General features: G+C 39.1%; 1 protein-coding gene across 2 annotated transcripts in view; it reads left to right on the top strand.

Moving 5' to 3' along the window:
• Positions 1-22,064, top strand: part of Bmx (BMX non-receptor tyrosine kinase) — a 58,812-nt gene that overhangs the window by 13,970 nt on the left and 22,778 nt on the right. The window contains exons 6-11 of one of the 2 annotated variants that reach the window (XM_055615744.1): positions 5,277-5,452; positions 7,699-7,707; positions 8,468-8,539; positions 10,297-10,350; positions 13,858-13,912; positions 15,155-15,234. In XM_055615744.1, coding sequence (XP_055471719.1) covers positions 5,277-5,452; positions 7,699-7,707; positions 8,468-8,539; positions 10,297-10,350; positions 13,858-13,912; positions 15,155-15,234 — 446 coding nt within the window. Of the gene's footprint in view, positions 1-5,276; positions 5,453-6,871; positions 6,878-7,698; positions 7,708-8,467; positions 8,540-10,296; positions 10,351-13,857; positions 13,913-15,154; positions 15,235-22,064 lie in introns of both variants that reach the window. The other variant, XM_055615743.1, reaches the window with a different exon arrangement.

Here is a 22,064-nt window from a genome sequence, read left to right as displayed (position 1 = left end):
TGGATGGATGTGTATTACAGCAAGAATCTGGGATGCGGGGCCTAAGTATAAGGCAGGCTAAAAACTCATGCAATCGCCAACTTTATTCAGAGCATCAGACAATTTATATTGTGAGGGCATTCTGACAGTGAAGGAAGGTTAAATGAGCAAAGTCACATGAGTTTAAGCTATATATAGTCACAAGGACAATCCATGCTTGGAAACTTCTTTGAACTAACAAAAGTAAGAGATGATTAATCTGAAATAAACCCACTCCTATTTATTATATCTTAGAGAGGCACAAAAACACATTCCAAAAACAACCTATGTTATAGAGAAACAGAGGCTACAAACCTTTTTTCTTGTTTCCTTGGAGTTATCTCACAAGCTCTCAGAAATCTCCTTACACAGCTTCATTCATGGACCGTGTTCCAACAAATATGCAATTATCTCTGCTCTAAGTCAGTAGTCTGAAAACTATTTTTGCAAATGGGGTATAGCAAATAAACCAACCATTGCCATATTTAAGACTAGAAAATGTGGACTTCAAACAAACTTTTCAGCAGAGAAAAAAATTATGAGCTTTCACTTACATCTATAGTTAGTATTAAATAAATTTTTCAAACATAGATTCATGGTAACATTTTATTACATATTAACTATGAGATTTTTTTCTAACCTGTAAACCTATAACTAGTCACCAAAAATGCTTTTATGTGAGACAAATCTTTGTGATGTCATCGCTCATAACAGACAATGCTTCTTTTCTTACATAGACAAAACTACCTTGTGAGTGTCCTGGTGATGAAATGGGAGTCTATGGAACATAGCATTATGGAACAACATAATTCATTTCCTCTATTATTCTCCCCAAGCCATTTAATGTAACTTCACTGCCTCCAGATAAATTCTTTGACAGACTCCATAGTTTTCCAGTCACTGCAATAGAAAAATTTCCTCAATTACTGATCATTAAAACTGCCACTAAAAAGACATTGTGAACTGATTGGCCTGCTCTTTGATCACCTCCCCCTGAGGAGAGAGCAGCCAGACCACAGAAGATGACAATGCAGCCATTCCTCATGAGACCTGATAGATTAGGATCAGAAGGAAGGAGAGGAAGACCTCCCCTATCAGTGGACTTGGGGAGGGACATGGGTGGAGAAGGGAGAGAGATGGTGGGATTGGGAGGGGAAGAGGGAGGGAGCTCCGGGGGGGATACAAAGTGAATAAACTGTAATTAATAAAAATAAAAATTAAAAAAATTATAGTGATGCACACCTTTAATGCCAGCACTCAAGAGGCAGAGGTGGGTGGATCTCTAAGTTTGAGGCCAGTCTGGTCTACACAGAGAGTTGTAGGACAGCCAGGTCTACACAGAAAACACCTGTCTGAAAACAACAACAACAGGTCTCCATCTGTTGTCATAGCTGCCTTATGCTAAGTTACAGCCTCTTCCCTTTACCTTGCTCTGGTCTTCATCAACTCGCAGCCTGCTTTGGGGCAGAGGTCATGGAACTGCTGGGTTTTCTGACCCTTTCAGTATAAGCCAAGTAACAACAGTATAATGAAAAGGGGACTTTTTTTTACATAGCTCTACGTGGTCCGATTATGATCTGTTGTGATGGCAGCTGCAGCAAGATTTTTCAAAAATTCTTTGTCTTACGAGACAATTGTGTCAATTTACTGCTGAGAGGGCAGATCCAAATGGAACTAATGACAGGAACAATGTCTTGATACTTAGCCCTTACATTTGCCAACCCTCAAGCATTACATTGGACTATCACATCTATTTTAGACAGTCTTTTCAGTATGGTTACTAGCTAACTTGTTTCCAAGGATGGAGCCTTTCTATAGGAAAACGAACAGTACTTTGACAGCTGTAGATCATTAAAATGTTTGCAGCTTGCCCCCTTCTTTCTTCCGTTGATAGCCATAGTCTTCTACTTTTAAGATTCCCAGGCAGATGGCATTCTAGGAGGTGTTTCAAGTGAACTCCAGATTCTCTAGGATGTCATCTGAAATGGGCATCTCTGGTATATAGTGTGTTTTAAGTTCTGATTATTTTTCTCCTTCTGATAAAAACCTATATCATTTTCTTGAATCAACATAACTGGAAAAAATAACTCATTAAAAATACATTAGGTAGCACCCCTGAATTTCATGTCCAAACAGAACTTTAAAATGTGACATTATTTGGAAATAAGATGTTTTCAGGAACAATTTATTGGTAAAGTTCAGAATGAGATCATACAGGGCAAGAGGGTACCATAAGGTTGAAGACTGGTGCTTTTGTAAGATAGAGGACACAGGAAGATAGATGGCAGTGGAAAGACATATGCAAACACTGGGGTTATAATACCACAACATACATTACCACCAAAAACTAGGACAGGCAAACCATCTTTTCTAGAATCTTCAGAGGCAGCATGGTCAGGCTAAACTTTAAATTGGGATATTTGAACTACAAAAGAAGTATTTCCATAAGCTTTGCCTCACAAACGTTGGCAATGTTTTATAGTAGCTCTAAGAAATAGGATGATTTGGGCCATTTTCTTTGTTTTCAAAAACATTGCTATTTGTTTGGGCTTGGGTACTTGCTGCAGTCCTGTGGCTTGAAAGTCACAGGTATTTGGCTTAGAGGTAACTCAGTAGTAGAGCACTTGTCTAGCATCATAAGGCCTTGGGTTTAACTCTAGCCTACAAAACCAGCAAACAACTGTGATCCTAACATCAGTGTTTAGACTACACAAAGTTACCAAGACAGATGTCCAAATAATATTGCTGGGGACCAGAATGAAAATGGAAAGTGACTGCAAAAGGGCAGGAGGGAGTTTATAAGAGTAATGGAAATATGCTAAGAATGGATTGTAATGATGGCTACATAACTGGATACATTTATTTACTAACAGTCACTAAATTCTACACTTAAAATGGATAATTTGTGCTGAAGTTTATTTCAAACAAATCTAAGCACAGGAGGTAAATTAGGAGCTAGAAAGCATCAAAACATATCTATTCCAAGGGACTTTTTTTTTTTTTTTTTGGAATAGTTGTTGAAAACGGCAGATAAATCAATGGTCAAAGGTTCCCAAGTCCTTTTACAAAAATATTTTTGTTCATTCTCCGAGAATTGTGTTCATATGTACAAAGTATTTATATTCGATCTACTCTCTACTCCCTTCTGTGATGCCAATGACACAACTTTGTGTCCTCTTATTTTCTTACAACCCACAAAGTTCAGTTTGGGCTGCCCATATACACATGAGTGTGGAATCATCCACTGGAATGTGCTCCACCTACCAGAGGCACCTCCCTAAAGAAAACTGACCCCCTGTCCTTCAATAGCCATCAATTGCTAACAGCTCCTTAGCAAGAGGTGAGGCCATGTGAGCCACTCCTCCTCCCTGCTGTAATATTGACCAGCTTGTCTTCTGTGAGTCTTCTGCAGGTAACCCCAGCTTCTGTGAGCTCATAAGCACTCATGTCATATCTAGAAGACACTGTTTTGCAGCAGGCCTCCCGAAGCTCTCTGGCTCTTACAGTCTTTCTGCACTCTTTTCCTCAATGTTCACTGAGTCCAAGGCTGGTTTTAAGTATAAGCTATTTAAATTAACTAAAGTTCAAAAAGGAGTGTCATGAAAGACATACTCTTCTCTCCATTCTCTTCTCTCCCTCTCCTCCCTTTCCTTTCCTTTCTTTTTTTCCTCCTTCCTTTCCTCTCCCCCCTCCACACCACACTAAGCTATAGGTAGTGTGTGTGTGTGTGTGTGTTACCACAGTACTTGGTAGAGGGCTTATTTTCTGAATTGTGGAAGGAAAAACAATCCTTTGGTCATTCTGCTCAGTTGCATTTGAATATTTTTATAATGCATTTATGTTTGGAGAGAACTCTTCTTTGAATTTATCAACAATGGGATCCTTCATAACAAGTAGTTCTAGGTCAGTAAATCCTTATCTCCAAATAAATTATATTCCTGAAACAAAAAAGGAAAATACAATGCAAGAAAAAAATAAAATTCAGAGTTCATAAACACAAAATGGATTTTAATGGAATATAATTCACTTAGAAAAGCACACAAATATGCTCAGCTTGTAAATTTTTAAAAACTGAACCAATCTGCATCAGACACATTCAGAATAAGAAATAGAACATCAGGAAATTCCAGGGATACTCACGTTTTATTTCAGTTAGTCCATTAGCCAAGAGAAATTGCTAGCTAGATGATCAACTCATTGATTTGCTTAAATTACCCAAATCTCCCCCACACACTGAGAGACAGACATACAGACACACATAAAACACACACACATACATACACAGAGGGAGATATAGATAGACAGACAGACAGATGATGAGATAGAGATAGATTACACAATTAAGGTGTCTGTCTTTTTTGGTTTAGTTTATAGGAGTCTTAATTTTTAATAAGTGATTATATTTTATCCTCATTGCTTATAAAATTCTGTTAGGTGATTAAACTAGTGAATTATTCTCTTGTTGTTGGCCTGACAAATTATCAAAAATTTAGTGGCTTAAAGTAACATAATTTTTAAAAAAGAAAAAAAATGTGATTTTTTTTTCATAGTTCTGAAGTTCAAATGCCTAAAATGGTTCTAATCAGCTGTTTCTTCTGGAAGCTTTAAGGGCGTTGTTTCCTTGCTTTGCCTAGATTCTGCAGGTTGCATTTTCAGTAGTTCCAGGTGCCTTCCTTCATCTTCAGCACCAGAGGGGCAGCAGCTTCTCTGCTCCCTGCCTCTGCTCACATGGCTATGTGCGCTTCCTAATTCCTGACACTTCTGATTATATCAGACTCATCTCTATCTCTCAGAATTATCCCTCCATGGCAAATGCCTTAATTTAGTCATAGTCAGCAGAGTCCCTTTCACATGTACATGGACATCTGGGGAAGCCATTTTTCAGTCAACTGCAGCAACAATATATTTCCTATTTTATCATCTTGATAAGTATTTTGGTAGTTTTCCATTTTATCAAATTCTACTGGTTCTACTTTAACCATTATTTTGCACATCTTTGGGTTTCAATGCTAGATATATAGCATTTAATTGCTGGCCTATAGGATATTGACACTCAGCATAACAACATTGTACAAATGAGTTTCCAAGCAGAAAAAGCAGGAGTGAACAGTGGTTCTACATCGATGCTTAATATTGTTTCCATGCCTCCTCCCTCCTTTCCTTTCTTCCATCCTTCCTCTTTTTTGTGGGAACTGATATATTTTGTTCCTGTATCTGTGCCTCTTTTGTAACATGATGCAATCTCTTGCCCTCCAAAGCTGAAGATTCCACGGGCAGTTCCTGTTCTCAGAATGGATGCATCATCTTCAAGTACCACTCTACCCCAACATGACAGCCACCCAAAGAAAAGCTATGGTTCTGAGCCAACCATCAACCTACGCTATATTCCAAGGGAAGACTGCCCTGACTGGTGGCAAGTAAGAAAACTGAAAAGGTAAAGCTAAGCATGTAAGATGGCTGCCAAGGATACAGAACAAACATTGTTACATAGCATCAGACCGTAGCCCCGAAGCTAGTGGCACAGGCCTTAGCTGCATGAGGGTGGCTGTCTCCAAAAATATTCAATACTTGAACTACAAGAGTAGGGAAGTCAAGTGACCCCTCTGGAGCTGACAGTACGGATTACCCTTTCCCTTCTTGCTCCCGCTTCCCCTGAAAAACTGCATGATCCTAAGCACAGAATGTAAAATGTCTCTCTTATATAAAAGAGGGAGTTTACTGTAGGCTTACTTAGTCAGTCCTTCCAATTTTTCAACCCAGTGAGGCTATCCAAACCCAGAATTGAAAGTACGTTGAAAGTGAGTATCTCTTTAGGCTCTGTATCATACCTGATGCTCAATAAATGTTTAACTGAATGGTAACCAGATCGTGTAGGAAGGGTCAAGTGTTATACCTTTCTTCTTTGATGCATCAGATTTCAGCCCCACCATACTGTCCACTGTCTGTCATTCTTACAGAGTAGTCGGCTTCCTTACAGAGTGCTGCTGATACCTGTCTCTACACAGAGTGAATGCAGAGCGTATCTCTGACATATCATTTATTTCCTCTTGTGCTCTTATTTCTTGACTCTTCTCATGCTCATTATTTTTACTTAAAGCAAATGCCTTACTGTACCGTTGATGCAGTCCCACGGTCATGTGGAACCTGAAAGAACGTAAGTGTGTACCATATAATAAGTAGTGTTTTGTTTTGTTTTTCACTATAGGGCACAACTAGTTTCCATGGGTATTATCTATACCTGATTGCTGAGGAAAGGGATGCATTAATTGATCCTTAGCCTAAAGGTCTAATAGATCTGGGCTGGCAAGATGGCTCAGAGCCTGACTATTGAATTCAGTCAGGTCACCTCTGATCCTCTGAGTTCAATCCTAGATCTCCCACAGTAGTAGGGAATTGGCTCCTTCAAGTTATTGCTAGTTGTCCTCTCTATCTCTCTGTCTCTCTCTGTCTTTGTCTCTCTCTCTCTCTCTCTCACACACACACACACACACACACACAAACACACACACACTGAACATAAAAACAAAGAAAAAGGCTAAATAAATGGTTGTGCCTTTTTCAGTGATAGGTTCTTACAGTGGGGGAAGGCAAATGGCCCTTCTGGGGGAAAAGGCTAGTTGAGCAGATTGGGGGGAGGCATTTGAGAATTTGAGGGCATTTAGGCATTTAGAATTCTCTAGTCATTTCTTGAAACAAAGCCAGGGGAGCATTTCCTTGCCAAAGCACCCTGTCCCTGTGAATTATAGTTCAGAGGGGGAAAAAAAAAAAACAGGCTGGGCTGTGAAGGCAAACAGGAAATGTGGTATAAATTCCAGGCAAAAAAAACCTTTGGACTTTAGGAGGAGGTAGACAGTTCCTCGTGTTCTGAACACCCAGAATGAAAGAGATAAAGCGATGGGTGGCAGGGTACTATGCAAATCTTGCTGCTCCATCTGTATCCAGATGAGTCACAAGTTCAAGATTTTTTTAGCTCTAATCACACCAACAGAGAAGAATAATACACTTTGCAAATCAGTAGAGGACAGAGTTTATGCATCCACAGGAAAAGCCAAGCAAACCTTGTCAAGCTTTTCTCGTGATCCAGGATTCCTGCTGCTGGGGTAATTTTGATCATTATTAGCAGTTCTCACTTGTTCAAGAGTATTGCCTCTCTGAAAGGAGCAAAATGTCAAATAAAGTCAGATAAGACCTGAAGTAAGTTAAGATCTGAAACAAATCATTTTGTCACTTAACATTCAATAACCGTACATTTATAAATGTACTGTCAACACAAAAAAAGCACAGCTGTCACCTTAAAGGGGTTAAGAAAGAGTTTATGTTGGAGCAAGATATGTGTGCCTTTGGCCCAGGACCACAAACTGAGGCCACCCCAAATTACATGTTCTAATGAGGTATCAATTTCATCAAGTTTTTTTTTTTTTTTTTATAGAAACCAAACAAAAAGTCATAAAGCAAAACATTTTTTTTTTCAGTGGGTGAAAACATCGTGGGTAGGGGGATAACAGCAAAGGAGGAGTGCCTTTGTTACGGGCCTCAGAAGTTACAGAAATTTAGCTTTGTGGTTTGTGGAAGCTGGTGGATGTTAGGTCTCAAACTGAGGACAGAAGGCTAACTGAAGTGCCTATTGACATATCAAAGCAGATGCTGGCCAACGGTCCCAAGGTCACTTAGTATCTGTAGCTCCTCCCAGCACTTCTCACCTGTCCCACATTCAAAGCCTCTCTCTCCCTGCAGGAAGCTTTTACTCGCCTTTCCCCAGCTTCTCTTTCCTATTTCCATTTTGGCTTCACCACTCTATTGTCCTGAGTTACTTCTCATGGCTGGTGGAGCCTCTCTTGCTCTCTTTCTCCCCCTCCCTCCTCTCATGGTCTAGTTTAGTCTGCTGGCCACGTTCATCCTGGACTTTTCACTCTGCCTGCTTTCTCCCTTGAATCTATAATAAAAATCTCCTTCATACTATAGGTATAGCCATGTCTTCCTCCCTTTAGTTCATTCTTTTCCAGTGGTCTGTTAAGTAATACATTGCAGAAGGTTTCACTGTCAGGCACAGGGATGATACACAGAAATGGACAAGGAATGGCTAACCAGAGAGCTAAAGATAGCCTGCGATAGATAAATTAAAATCATTTCATGGTGGAGTGGAGTGTCACATGTCTTTAATTCCAGTACTTGGGAGGCAGAAGCAAGCAGATCTCTGTGAGTTCAAGGCCAGCCTGGTCTACAGCGTGAGTTCCAGGACAGCCAGAGCTACACAGAAAAACCCTGTCTCAGAAAAAAAAAAAAAAAAAAAACAGAACAACAAAATTAGGTTCTGGACACGCAACATTTCAAGTTCTCCACAATCACTGATGTTCTAATCAGTTGGCTTTGCAGAAGGGTCAGTAAAAGGTATGACTATTTTCCAAGAACTTTCACTTTGACCACACTAACCACACATCTCTATTTGCAGTGAGGAAGATGTAGCCTGTAGCAACCAAGTGGAAAGAAATATTGTAAATCACAGCACATCAAAGATGTCATGGTAAATCCAATCAAGATGCTACTTTATACTCAAAATTTACTTCCGTTTTCAGGGAAACTAACCAAATTTGAAATAAATTTGCAATGAGGCTTGCATGCAAGGTAAATATAATAAAAAAAATGTCCATGTAACTTGCCTCTGAACACATAGGTGGATCTCATTAGGCATTTGTTGATTTTCCTCACACTGATTATTCCTTCTTATCACCCATGAAGTACTCTGGTATAATGATACACTGGCTCAGGCATCTCTAACAAGAGAAAAAACAACCCAGAATAAAAATAATTATTCTCTAAGAATAACTCTGTGCACATCACCAACATTTATAAATTATTCCATTTTATTTTATATTTTGTGTGCATGAGTGTTTTGGCTGCATGCATGTAAGTGTACTACATATGTGTAGTGCCCACAGAGGCCAGAAGCAGGCATTGGATCCCTTGGAATTGGAGTTACAGGGGATTGTGAACTGCCACTTGGGTGCTGAGAACTGAACCACTGCCCTCTCTGCAAGAGCATGAAGGTCTCTTTTTTAAACTATTTTTTTTATTAATTACAATTTATTCATTTTGTATCCCAGATGTAGCCCCCTCCATTATCTCCTCCCAATCCCATCCTTTCTCCCTCTTCTCCTCCCATGCCCCTCCCCCAGTCCACAGATAGGAGAGGTCTTCCTCCCCTTCCCTCTGACCCTATCCTATCAGATCTCATCAGGACTGGCTGCATTGTCTTTCTCTGTGGCCTGGTAAGGCTGCTTCCCTCTCAGGGGGAAGTGATCAAAGAACTAGCCACTGAGTTCATGTCAGAGACAGCCCCAGTTCCCATTACTAAGGACCCACTTGGACACTGAGTGGCCATGGGCTACATTTGTATAGGGGTTCTAGGTTATCTCCACACATGTTCCTTGGTTGGAGTATCAGTCTCAGAAAAGACCCCTGGGCTCATGTTTTTTTGTTTGTTTGTTTTTGTTTTTAGTTCTGTTGCTCTCCTTGTGGAGGGGGCTTCTTTTATAAGATACCCTGCACTCTGCCCAAAGTTTGGCTATGAGTCTCAGGATCTCTTTTAATACCCTGCTGGGTAGAGTCTTTCAGAGGCCCTTTGTGGTTAGGCTCCTGTACTGTTCCCTGTTTTCTCCCTCTTCCAGTGTCCATTCTGTCTGCCTTTCTGAATGAGGATTGGTCATCTTATCCAGGGTCTTCCTTGCATAGATTCTTTAGGTGTACAGATTTTAGTATGCTTATCCTATATTATATTTCTAATATCCACTTATAAGTGAGTATATACCATGTGTGTCTTTCTGCTTCCGGGATACCTCACTCAGGATGATCTTTTCTAGTTCCCACCATTTGCCCGCAAATTTCATGATTTGCGGGAAGGTCTCTTAACCACTGAGCCATCTCTCCAGACCCACCACCAACTTTTTAAACTTCATACTGTAGCCATCTTTGAAGGAATCTCCATGTGTTTCATGAGCTCGCTCTTCTGAAAAAATCTAAACAACCTGACTGAGTTACTAGGAACTTCTTGTATTAAAGAGCCATTCTCTTATGGCACTGACCATAAACTCAGCTTATGAGTGACTGATTTTTCATTTTGTTGATACCCTTTGGAAGTGCAAAGGGGAAACCTAGATGTCTTGACTTTATACATGTGAAGAGAGTAAGTAAGAGATTTGCTATTGCTATACTAGGCACTTGGATGGTTTCCTGATTTGGCTGTTTGTTTGGCATTCATGTTGTTTTTCAATTCTTCTTAAGGGGATTCCCTGAGTCAAGTTCATCTGAAGAAGAGGAAAATCTGGATGATTATGAGTGAGTGTTGAAAGTCTTCTTTGTTCTTCTAAAACTAGGATTAGACATTTTTTACTTGATTCCTTGAAACATTAATAAATGGCTCAGACTTTCTCAGTAGGCTATATTTACATGGCTAAATTCATGTGAGGCTGTGAGCTGTTTTTCTAAATGGCAGACGGACATGAACTTGGTCAGTATCAATGAAGATCTTTTTCTCAGTCTGGACCATCTAAACCTGCTTCACATATTCATTAGATTTATCACATGCTCAGTATTTTCATGTCCTAGATAAATAAGGCAATGTTTCTGTTCATTAGTTACTTGCTGGATCCCTCTAATCAAGGTCATGTTTGAAAGCATTTATTTAGGCATTTGGTATGATGCACTAATTCCTCACAACATCATACTGAGCTACATAACAGTATTTACATTTATAGAGTCTAATTCACAGGATAACCTTACTATTTGGCATTCAGAATGGGTTCCCCGACAGAGACATAAGTTCCAATAGACATCTGGCATAAACTCATCTGTTATGGAAAATAAGAACAAGTAATCACCATAATTGTGTCTTTTGGTAGGCCTAAGGGTCATTAAGGTTTTTTTTGTTTTGTTTTGTTTTGTTTAATTCAGGGTTTTCTGTCATTCTATAAATATTGACATTATGGTCTCTTAGACTTAAATATTTGCGTTAAAGAAAAATTAGAATAACATAGCATATTGTATTTTATAGATAATCAATATTCAAAGGACTTTAGAAATCTTTAGAATTCATATGGTCACTATGAATTTTGCATACTATTAGTTCTTTTTTGAGTGAGTGCTCTTATTGATTTATTGGTTACATGTGAAGTGAAAGCTTTTACAATGGACCTGTATGTTTCCTCTTGTCCTTTTACCTACAATCTACCCAAGTTCTGGGCATAGCTGTCATACCTGTCACATTAGGGAAGATGTGTTATAGCCTCTATTCTTTTTTGTGGTACTATTTATTTTTCATATTGTAACATTCAGTTATAGTTCAATTTAGCTATCAACTTGATGGAAACTGAAAGTCATGTGAAAAGAGAGAACCTTAATTGATGAACTGTCTCCATCAGAGTGGCCTGTGGGCATGTCTGTGGGAAATTTTCTTGATTGATGATTGATAAGTGGAAGGATCCACTGTGGACAATGACACCCCTGGGCAAGTATTTCTGAATGCTACATAGAAAGAAAGCATCAAGACAGTAAGCAGCTTTCCTCTGTGATTTCTGCTTTTATTACTGTCTCCAGGAGGAGAGTAAATATTTAAATTGTCAAGGTTTAGAAACTATCATTAATACCTCAAGAGTTAATTAAATATTTGTAAGGGTAGGTTTAAAGGTGCTTCTAGGACAATGCAGCCACTTTTGATGAGAACTGATAGACTAAGATCAGAAAGAAGGAGAGGAGGACCTCCCCTATCAGTGGACTTGGGGAGTGGCATGCATGCAGAAAGGGGAGGGAGGGTGGGATCGGCAGGGGAGGAGGGAGGGGCTCATGGGGGGATACAAAATGAATAAAGTGTAATTAATAAAAAAAATAAAAGATTAAAAAAAAATAAAAAAAATTTATTAAAAAAAAAAAAAGAGCAGTCTTGTGATAGCTAATCTTGGTTGTCAACTTGACATACCTGGGAAGGGAGAGCCGCAAATTAAAAGAGTTTCCCTCCTGCTGTGGCTGTGAGACATTTTCTTAATTGCTACTTGAGGTGGAGGGCTAGGCCACTGTGGACTGTATACTCTCTAGGCAGATGGGCCTAAGTCATATAAGAAAGTTAGCTGAGCAAAGCAGCAGAAACTATCCCTTTAGCAGTGTTCTTCCACTGCTTTCTACTTCAAGTCTCAGCTTTGAGTTCCTGTATTGGTTTTCCTTGATGATGTGTAACGTGAAAGCTGAAATAAACCATTTCCTCCCCAGCTTGCTTCTGGTTATTGTGTTTATCACAACAACATAAAGTAACCTGAGGCAGCCTTCTTCCTAATTTTAGAGATAGAAAAGTCTATGATCAAAAAGGTGAAGAGGCTTGTTCAAATTCAAACAACTGCAGATGAGGTAGTTCTTTCTAGAACTTAGAGCTACTGTTACACCCAGTTCGCGAGCCCCTAAAAGATCTACAGGAATAGACTCCGTTGCAAAACACATGAGGGTCTTTTTATTGTAAATTACAAGCTGCAGCTTGGGCCCACAACACCCACCGCCTAAGCGGTGGTGGGAACTGAGCGCGCTTCGCCCAGGTTAGTTGGGTGATATATAGATTCTGGTCCCTCCCAGCATGCCCAAGGCAGGGACAATTCCTGCCTGGCAAGCATCTATTGGTCAAAATGCTACATTTTGAATTGATTGGCTATAGGAAGGTCCCTAGACCATAATGACCTGGTGTCCCTCCCTAGGGGTGGATGGGCCAGTTTCTTAGCAACTGTTATCTCTAGTGGGTGGGGAAAGAATGCATTAAGGCTGTCCTTCCCCTCAAGGAATTACTAGACTTCTCCACCCACATAGTTAAGGCCTTAATTAATAATAGCTGCTAATTTTTAATCTTTTTGGTCTCTCACTTCAAACTGGCTGGATGGTCTAAGAATCTTTCCATTTTATTGATTTGTGCAGCTGCTATTATTCCCTTCCTCCATTAATACAGAAACCAGTTCCTGGGAAGACACCTGTCTTGCTCTTTTCCCACAAGCCACCTTGTGGGAAACGGCCACCTTCGCTCTTCTTTCTGCACGTCTTTTTCTTCAGGTGTTATCTTCTAGTCAGTTCCTCCTGATTCTCCAAAACCCATTCCCTATTGCACCTCATACCCTACTCATTCCCATATGTGACATTTTAGCCCAAGCCAGAGGGTCACAGACACAGCTAACCTCAAACGAGACACAAATTTTTGTTGTGCTTCACATAAAAAGTAAGACATGATGATTTTGGCTCATTAATTGAAAAAAAAAAAAAAAAAAAAAAAAAACCTCAAAGGTTATTTAAAAAAAAAAAGAAAAATAATTCTAGTTAGCTTTCCCACATATCTGCCTCCTGTCTGGATATCATCTTAGATATTTATCTCTTCCTTTTCTGAAGAAAAAATAAATTAAAAAGCATTTGCTTTGAAAGTAGTTGATACAAAATGTGCTTCTATCGAGTTATTAAAATAAAGTAATGGGTTGAAAGACAAGAGTATTTATCTCTGGCCACCCTGACTTTTCCATTGGAACCATCATTGGTCTAGTCTCTGATCCTTGTTCAAAACACTGAAATGTAAACTAACTTACAAGTCATCTTGAAGGATTCTATAAGCCTATTCATAACTTGATATTATGTAGGCCTTACCCCACAAGTAAAAGTGGTTGACAGAGACTGAGAATCTGTGTTTTGAAAATACCCTCCGGTAATGCTATGCAATAATTAAGTTTGAAAATCCATTATTTAGGCTGATGCCTAACTTTACAGACTCAAAAGTTGAGGGAGACGAGTATGACTTAAATATTAATTCTAAAAGCCAGAATTCTTTTGCAGCTGGTTTGCTGGGAATATGTCCAGGTCACAATCTGAGCAGTTACTGAGACAAAAGGTAAATAATACTATTGTCTTTACCTCTACTCACCCCAAAGAAACTGTGTGTGTGTGTGTGTGTGTGTGTGTGCGTGTGTTTGCATGTTAAGCATGCTTCCTACCACTAGGCTCCACCTCCAGCCCAAGAATATCTGTTTCTGGCTGGTCCCAGGATGAAAGTATTTCTCCGAGAGTCATTTTTGCTAATGTTTCAACTCATCATGACATTAGTTGTTCAGCCTTTGAGCTACAAGCAACTTCTGTAGCTTTATCTATTGCTATATAATGAAGCACCTCAAGCTGTAGGTGGCATTCTAGTTATTGAGTGACTTGCTGTTCATTTGCCGTGTATTTAATAACCTTTTCTTTAAAAATAAACAAACCACCCTTAAACTTAGGGGCTTGAAACAAAAGTTTGGATTTCTCATGGTTCTGTGTGTCAGCTGGTTGAGTTGAATGTTTTGCTGATAGATGTCTGAGAGTAGGTAGGTGAGACAGCCAACTGGGATGCCATACTTCTTTCTTTTACAGCTTCTCCAAGTGTCTGGTTTTGGTCCTCTTCATAGAATAGAATATCTTCAAAGAGGACATTTTCAGCAGTGCAAGTGTTTAGGGACTCTCTGCTTTGGCAGCATTAACCCAGTCACATGACCGGGTTGTATACAAGTTGTTGTATCCATAGTTTACTGTGCTTTCTCTAAATCTGGCTCTGGCTAGAATTGGCATAATTCCTTGAGAAAGACAAATGGAGGGTACAACTTTAACAAAGTATTTATTCTTCATTGCTAACTTTCTCAAACATTTTCAGAATATGATATAGTGATTATACATGTATATGTATATATATTATATTCAAATCTTATTTCTCAAATAAGAAACAAGAAAACATTAAACTTTTATAAATATAAAAGAGGAAAAAATTAGAGACTTGCAAATTATATAGAAAAGAAGTGTTCACACAGGATGGGTCTATAAAGATATTGACATGGATGAGGGTAAAAGTCAATGGTAAAGCTCCGGCTCCCATCCCCAGTACCAAGAAAGAAAAAAAACAGAAGGAAGGGAGGGAAGGAAAGAGGCAAGGAACTGAATGAGAAAAGGAAGAAAGCTAGGAAGCAGGGCCCTTCTGTCCCAACTGTTGGATAACCTGTCTTTTTTTTTTTTTTGATGACTTTTAAAGTATATCTAAAAATGTTTTCTGCTTACTGTCTATATAAAAAAATCATTTTAAAAAACAATAAAAAGTATTTCTCCTTTTCAGGGAAAAGAAGGTGCATTTATGGTTAGAAATTCCAGCCAGATGGGAATGTACACGGTGTCCTTATTTAGTAAGGCTGTGAAGTAAGTACAATGTATATTTATATCCTTTATCTTTTTGTGACTGTTGTTTGAAAATGATGGTCACTTAGTCATATTTTGGGATAAGACACCACTCTTGAACTCTAGAATTTGGGGTAAAGTATTTGTGTTTAATATAGAATTTGGGGTAAAAGTATTTGTGTTTAATACGGCCATTACCTATTGCCTTCCCACCCTCTTCTTTCAAAAAACTATGCTCTGAGTGATCCTTTCCTGTCTACTCCAGACAACTGCAGGAGTGCTGTGAGCACCACATACCTCCATAAATATTGATTGAAACAGCATCCCAAATCCATTGGAGTCAGGCCTGAGCCTAGAAGGAGAACAACAACAACAAAAAAAAATAGCTATAGCAATTCTAAACTCTCAGCCTAACTGCCTGCTGAGCTGGGAAACTTGTCCCAGTGCCCAGCTTTCAGTGAGCCTTTCTGGTGGGGCTGAATCAAGGTAGCTGTATTCCGTGAGTAGTGTCCATCTGTCTGCTGGCTTTTGCAGGTGACAATTCTGATTCAAAGTCAAACTTCTTTTTCCATTTCAAATCTTTATTACATTGAGCAAGTTTCTTAACCTGCTCTGGGCCTGAACTTTCTCATTTGAAAGGGATACATACTAATGATTTTTTAAAGAAAAATTTATTTCACATGCATTGCTGTTTGCCTGCACGTATGTCTGTGTGATGGTGTTGGATCTTCTGGAATTGGAATTATAGACAGTTGTGAACTGCCATGTAGGTGCTGGGAATTGAATCCAGGTTCTCTGGAAGAGCAGCCATGCTCTTAACCACTGAGCCATCTCTCCAGCTCCATAATAATGATTTTTAATGCACAGAAAGGAACAAGGAGTTGTTAAATAAAACAGCAATAGTTACTGCAAATTAGGTCTGTGACCAATTACACATGATTAAAATCACTTCCCGCGTTCGCATCAGTAATATTTGTTCAAAGATTGTGTGTTCATTTAACAAAAAGCCACAGTATTTAAATTCACCAACTTAACAAATACTTTGAGCTGGCCAAGTATGAGCTAAAAGCCTTAGTTAAAGCGAAACAATTTCGTATTACTTAGATTCCATAGTTTAATAAATTCAGATTACCATGCAAGGGCTTGTGTTATAAGTATTAGGCACTTGGATGTGTTTTGTCTAATGTTTTAATAATGCTAATGGATAAATATGGGCTTGCCTTTTTTAAAAAATATATTTTTATGTTCTATGAATGATATCATTTAATACACATATTATTAGTCTACTGGCTGGTACACGGAAACACCAAATGAGGGAACAGTTATTGCTAACGGTGTTGTGGGTAAGAAAGAGTAGTTCAGCCCACTCTTGTATGCCTTACATTTGGGTGTTTAAGACTTCTCAGCATCATCTCTTCAAAGTCAACAACAGCAGGAGCCCTCTCCAGAAGTTGATTTTCTGGAGACAGGCCCTCACTATGTAGCTTCCAACTCTTGAGCCTCTCACATCTGTGTTCCCAGTGCTGGGATTATAAGCATGCAGCTTCCACAGTTTTATAAGTCACTTTCCTGTGGGCTAGAACCTCTTTTATTCCTTGTAAAGCCCCTCCAGAATAAATAGGAAAACTTTTTCTTTGTACTTTTTACAGATAAGGAGATTTGGGTTCAAAGAGAACTCTTTTTTTTTAAATTAATTATACTTTATTCAATTTGTATCACCCATAAGCCCCTCCCTCCTCCCCTCCCAATCCCACCCTCCCTCCCCTTTCTGCATGTATGCCACTCCCCAAGTCCACTGATAGGGGAGGTTCTCTTCTTTCTGATCTTAGTCTATCAGTTCTCATCAAAAGTGGCTGCATTGTCCTCTTCTGTGGCCTGGTAAGGCTGCTCCCCCCTCAGGGGGAAGTGATCAACGAGCAGGCTAATCAGATTATGTCAAGGGAGTCCCTCTTCCCATTACTATGTAACCCACTTGGACACTGAACTGCCATGGGCTACATCTGTGCAGGGGTTCCAGGTCATCTCCACGAATAGTCCTTGGTTGGAGTATGAGCCTCTGGGAAGTTCCCTGTGTTCAAATTATCTTGTTCTGTTGCTCTCCTTGTGGAGTTCCCTTCCCCTCCAGCTCTTACTATTTCCCACTTCTTACATAAAATTCCATTCACTCTGCCCATCAGTTGGCCATCAGGCTCAGCATCTGCTTTGACAGTCTATACTGCAGAAGCTTTCAGAGGCCCTCTGTGGCAGGTTTCAAGGTTGTTTCCTGTTTTCTTCTGGCTTTCAGAGGCCCTCTGTAGCAGGTTCCGAGGTTGTTTCCTATTTTCTTTTTCTTCTGTTGTCCATCCTCTTTGCCTTTCAGGATGGGGATTGAACATTTTAGTTAGGGTCCTCTCTTTTGCTTAGTTTGTTTAGATGTACAGATTTTAGTGGGTTTATTCTATGTTGTATGTTTATATGAGTGAGTATATACCATGCGTGTCTTTTTGCTTCTGGGACAACTCACTCAGGATGATCTTTTCCAGGTCCCACCATTTACCTGCAAATTTCATGATTTCCTTATTTTTCATTGCTGAGTAATACTCCATTGTATAGATGTACCACAGTTTCTGCATCCATTCTTCAGTTGAGGGGCATCTGGGTTGTTTCCAGCTTCTGGCTATTACAAATAAAGCTGCTACAAACATGGTTGAGCAAATGTCCTTTTTGTGTACTTGAGCCTCTTTTGGGTATATGCCTAGGAGTGGTATGGCTGGATCTTGAGGAAGCGCTATTCCTAGTTGTCTGAGAAAGCGCCAGATTGATTTCCAGAGTGGTTGTACCAGTTTACATTCCCACCAGCAGTGGAGGAGGGTTCCCCTTTCTCCACAACCTCTCCAGCATGTGTTGTCCCTTGAGTTTTTCATCTTGGCCATTCTGATGGGTGTAAGGTGAAATCTTCGGGTTGTTTTGATTTGCATTTCCCTAATGGCTAATGAGGTTGAGCATTTCTGTAAGTGCTTCTCTGCCATTCGATATTCCTCTGCAGAGAATTCTCTCTTTAGCTCTGTTCACCATTTTTTTAGTAGATTACTTGGTTTATTGCTTTTCAGCTTGTTTAGTTCTTTATATATATTAGATATGAGTCCTCTGTCAGATAAAGGGTTGGTGATGATTCTTTCCCAAACTGTAGGCAGTCGCTTTGCTTTGATGACGGTGTCCTTTGCTTTACAGAAGCTTTTCAATTTCATGAGGTCCCATTTATTGATTGTTGCTCTTAGAGCCTGTGCTGTTGGTGTTCTGTTCAGGAAGTTTTCTCCTGTACCAATGAGTTCTAGGGTATTCCCCACTTTTTTTTCTAGCCAATTTAATGTGTCTGGTTTTATGTTGAGGTCTTTGATCCACTTGGACTTCAGTTTTGTGCAGGGTGATAAGTATGGAACTATTTTCATTTTTTTACATGTAGACATCCAGTTGGACCAGCACCATTTGTTGAAGATGCTATCTTTTTTCCATTGTATGGTTTTGGCATCTTTGTCAAAAATCAGGTGTCTGTAAGTGTGTGGGTTTATTTCTGGGTCTTCTGTTCGATTCCATTGATCCACCATTCTGTTTCTATGCCAGTACCATGCAGTTTTTATAACTGTTGCTCTATAGTACAGCTTGAGATCAGGGATGGAGATACCTCCAGAAGATCTTTTATTGTAGAGGATTGTTTTAGCAATTCTCGGTTTCTTGTTATTCCATACGAAGTTGAGAATTTTTCTTTCCAGGGCTGTAAAGAATTGTGTTGGCAATTTGATGGGAATTGCATTAAATCTGTAGAATGCTTTTGGTAAGATGGCCATTTTTACTATGTTAATCCTGCCAAGCCATGAGCATGGGAGATCTTTCCATCTTCTCATATCTTCCTCTAATTCTTTCTTCAGAGACTTGAAATTTTTTTCATACAAGTCTTTGACTTGCTTGGTTAGGGTTACACCAAGGTACTTTATGTCATTTATGGCTATTGTGAATGGTGTTGTTTCTCTAATTTCTTTCTCAGCCTTTTTGTCTTTTGTATACAGGAGTGCTACTGATTTTTTTGAGTTAATTTTGTATCCGGCCACTTTGCTGAAGGTGTTTATCAGCTGTAGGAGTTCCCTGGTAGAGTTTTTGGGGTCACTCATGTATACTATCATATCATCTGCAAATAGTGATAATTTGACTTCTTTCTTTCCCATCTGTATCCCCTTGATCTCCTTCAACTGTCTTATTGCTCTAGCAAGGACTTCCAGCATTACGTTGAAGAGATATGGAGAGAGTGGGCAGCCTTGTCTTGTCCCTGATTTCAGTGGTATTGCTTTAAGTTTCTCTCCGTTCAGTTTGATGTTGGCTATAGGCTTGCTGTATATCGCCTTTACTATGTTTAGATATGTGCCTTGTATCCCTGATCTCTCCAGTACTTTAAACATGAATGGATGTTGGATTTTGTCAAATGCTTTTTCAGCATCTAGGGAGATTATCATGTGGTTTTTTTCTTTCAGTTTGTTAATATGGTGGATCACATTGATGGATTTCCGTATATTGAACCACCCCTGCATACCTGGGATGAAGCCTACTTGGTCATAGTGGATAATATCTTTGATGTGTTCTTGGATTCGGTTTGCAAGTATTTTGTTAAGTATTTTTGCATCAATGTTCATAAGGGAGATTGTCCTGAAATTCTCTTTCTTTATTGAGTCTTTGTGAGGTTTAGATACCAAGGTGATTGTGGCTTCATAGAATGAGTTTGGTAGTGTTCCTTCTGTTTCTATTTTGTGGAATAGTTTGAAGAGAATTGGAGTTAGCTCTTCTTTGAAGGTCTGGTAGAATTCTGTGCTGAAGCCATCTGGTCCTGGGCTTTTTTTGGATGGGAGACTTTTGATGACTGCTTCTATTTCTTTGGGGGATATAGGACTATTTAATTGATTTACCTGGTCCTGATTCAGCTTTGGTAAGTCAAATCGATCAAGAAAATTGTCCATTACATTTAGATTTTCAAATTTTGTTGAGTATAGACTTTTGAAGTAAGTCCTAATGGTTGTTTGGATTTCCTCGGTGTCTGTAGTTATGTCCCCCTTTTCATTTCTGATTTTGTTGATTTGGGAGGTGTCTCTCTGTCTTTTGTTAACTTGGCTAAGGGTTTGTCGATCTTGTTGATTTTCTCAAAGAACCAGTTCTTGGTTTCATTGATTCTTTGAATTGTTTTATTTGTTTATAATTGATTGATTTCAGCCCTGAGTTTGATTATTTCCAGCTGTCTACTCCTTTTTAGTGTGTCTGCTTCTTCTTTTTGTAGGGTTTTTAAGTGGGCCATTAAGTTGCTTGAATGAGCTGTCTCGAATTTCTTCTTGAAGGCACTTAGTGCTATGAACTTTCCTCTTAGCACTGCTTTCATTGTGTCCCACAAGTTTGGGTATGTTGTGTCTTCATTTTCATTGAGTTCTAGAAAGGCTTTAATTTCTTTCTTTATTTCTTCCCTGACCCAGCTGTCATTTAGTAACAAGTTGTTCAGTTTCCATGTGTGTGTAGGCTTTTTGCCATTTCTGTTGTTGTTGAAGTCCAGCTTTATTCCATGGTGATCAGACAGGATACAAGGGATTATTTCAGTCTTCTTGTATCTGTTGAGGCTTACTTTGTGACCAACTATATGGTCTATTTTGGAGAAGGTTCCATGAGGTGCTGAGAAGAAGGAATATTCTTTTGTGTTTGGGTGTAAAGTTCTGTAAATGTCTGTGAGGTCCATTTGATTCATGACCTCTGTCAGAGATATTGTTTCTTTGTTTAATTTCTGTTTTGTTGACCTGTCCTTTGTTGAGAGTGAAGTGTTGAAGTCTCCCTCTATTAATGTGTGGGGATCTATATGTGGTTTAAATTTTATCAATGTTTCTTTTACAAATGTGGGTGCTCTTGTATTTGGGGCATAGATGTTCAGGATTGTGATGTCTTCCTGGTTGAATTTTCCCTTGATGTGTATGAAGTGTCCTTCCTCATTTCTTTTTATTAATTTTGGTTGAAAGTCTATTTTATCAGATATTAGAATGGCTACTCCTGCTTGTTTCTTGGGTCCATTTGCTTGGAAAGTCGTATTCCAACCTTTTACCCTCAGGTAATGTCTATCTTTGTGCCTTAGGTGTGTTTCTTGTATGGAACAGATTGCTGGGTTTTGTTTACGTATCCATTCTGTTAATCTGTGTCTTTTTACTGGAGAGTTGAGTCCATTGATGTTGAGAGAGATTAATGACCAGTGGCTGTTAGATCCTTTGATTTTGATGTTGGCTGTGTTCATAAGGTTGTGTGCTTGGTTGCTTTTTGTTTTGCTGTAGTAACATTAATTATTTCCCGTGTTTTCTTGACAGAAGCTAATTTTCTTGGGTTGTATTTTCCCTTCCAGTGTCTTCTGTAATGCTGGATTTGTGTGTAGGTATTGTTGAAATTTGTTTTTGTCATTGAATATCTTGTTTTCTCCGTCTATGAGGACTGAGAGTTTTGCAGGGTATAGTAGCCTGGGTTGACATCTGTGTTCTCTTAGGGTCTGCATGATATCTGTCCAGGCCCTTCTGGCTTTCATAGTTTCTGTTGAAAAGTCAGGTGTGATTCTAATGGGTTTGCCGTTATATGTTACTTGGCCTTTTTCCCTTGCAGCTTTTAGTATTTTTTCTTTGTTCTGTATACTTACTGTTTTGATTATTATGTGGCGGGAGGATTTTCTTTTCTGGTCAAATTTGTTGGGTGTTCTGTAGGCCTCATGTATCCTTATTGGCTTCTCCTTTAACTTGGGAAAATTTTCTTCGATGATTTTGTTGAAAATATTTTTTGAGCCTTGGAGAAGGGAGTCTTCTTTTTCCTCTATT

Source organism: Psammomys obesus, unplaced genomic scaffold (assembly GCF_907164565.1).
Source record: "Psammomys obesus unplaced genomic scaffold, mPsaObe1.curated_primary_1811, whole genome shotgun sequence".
NCBI classification, from domain to species: Eukaryota; Metazoa; Chordata; class Mammalia; order Rodentia; family Muridae; genus Psammomys; species Psammomys obesus.
The sequence above is the reverse complement of the archived record's forward strand: the minus strand, read 5'-3'. Positions and strand labels throughout refer to the sequence as shown.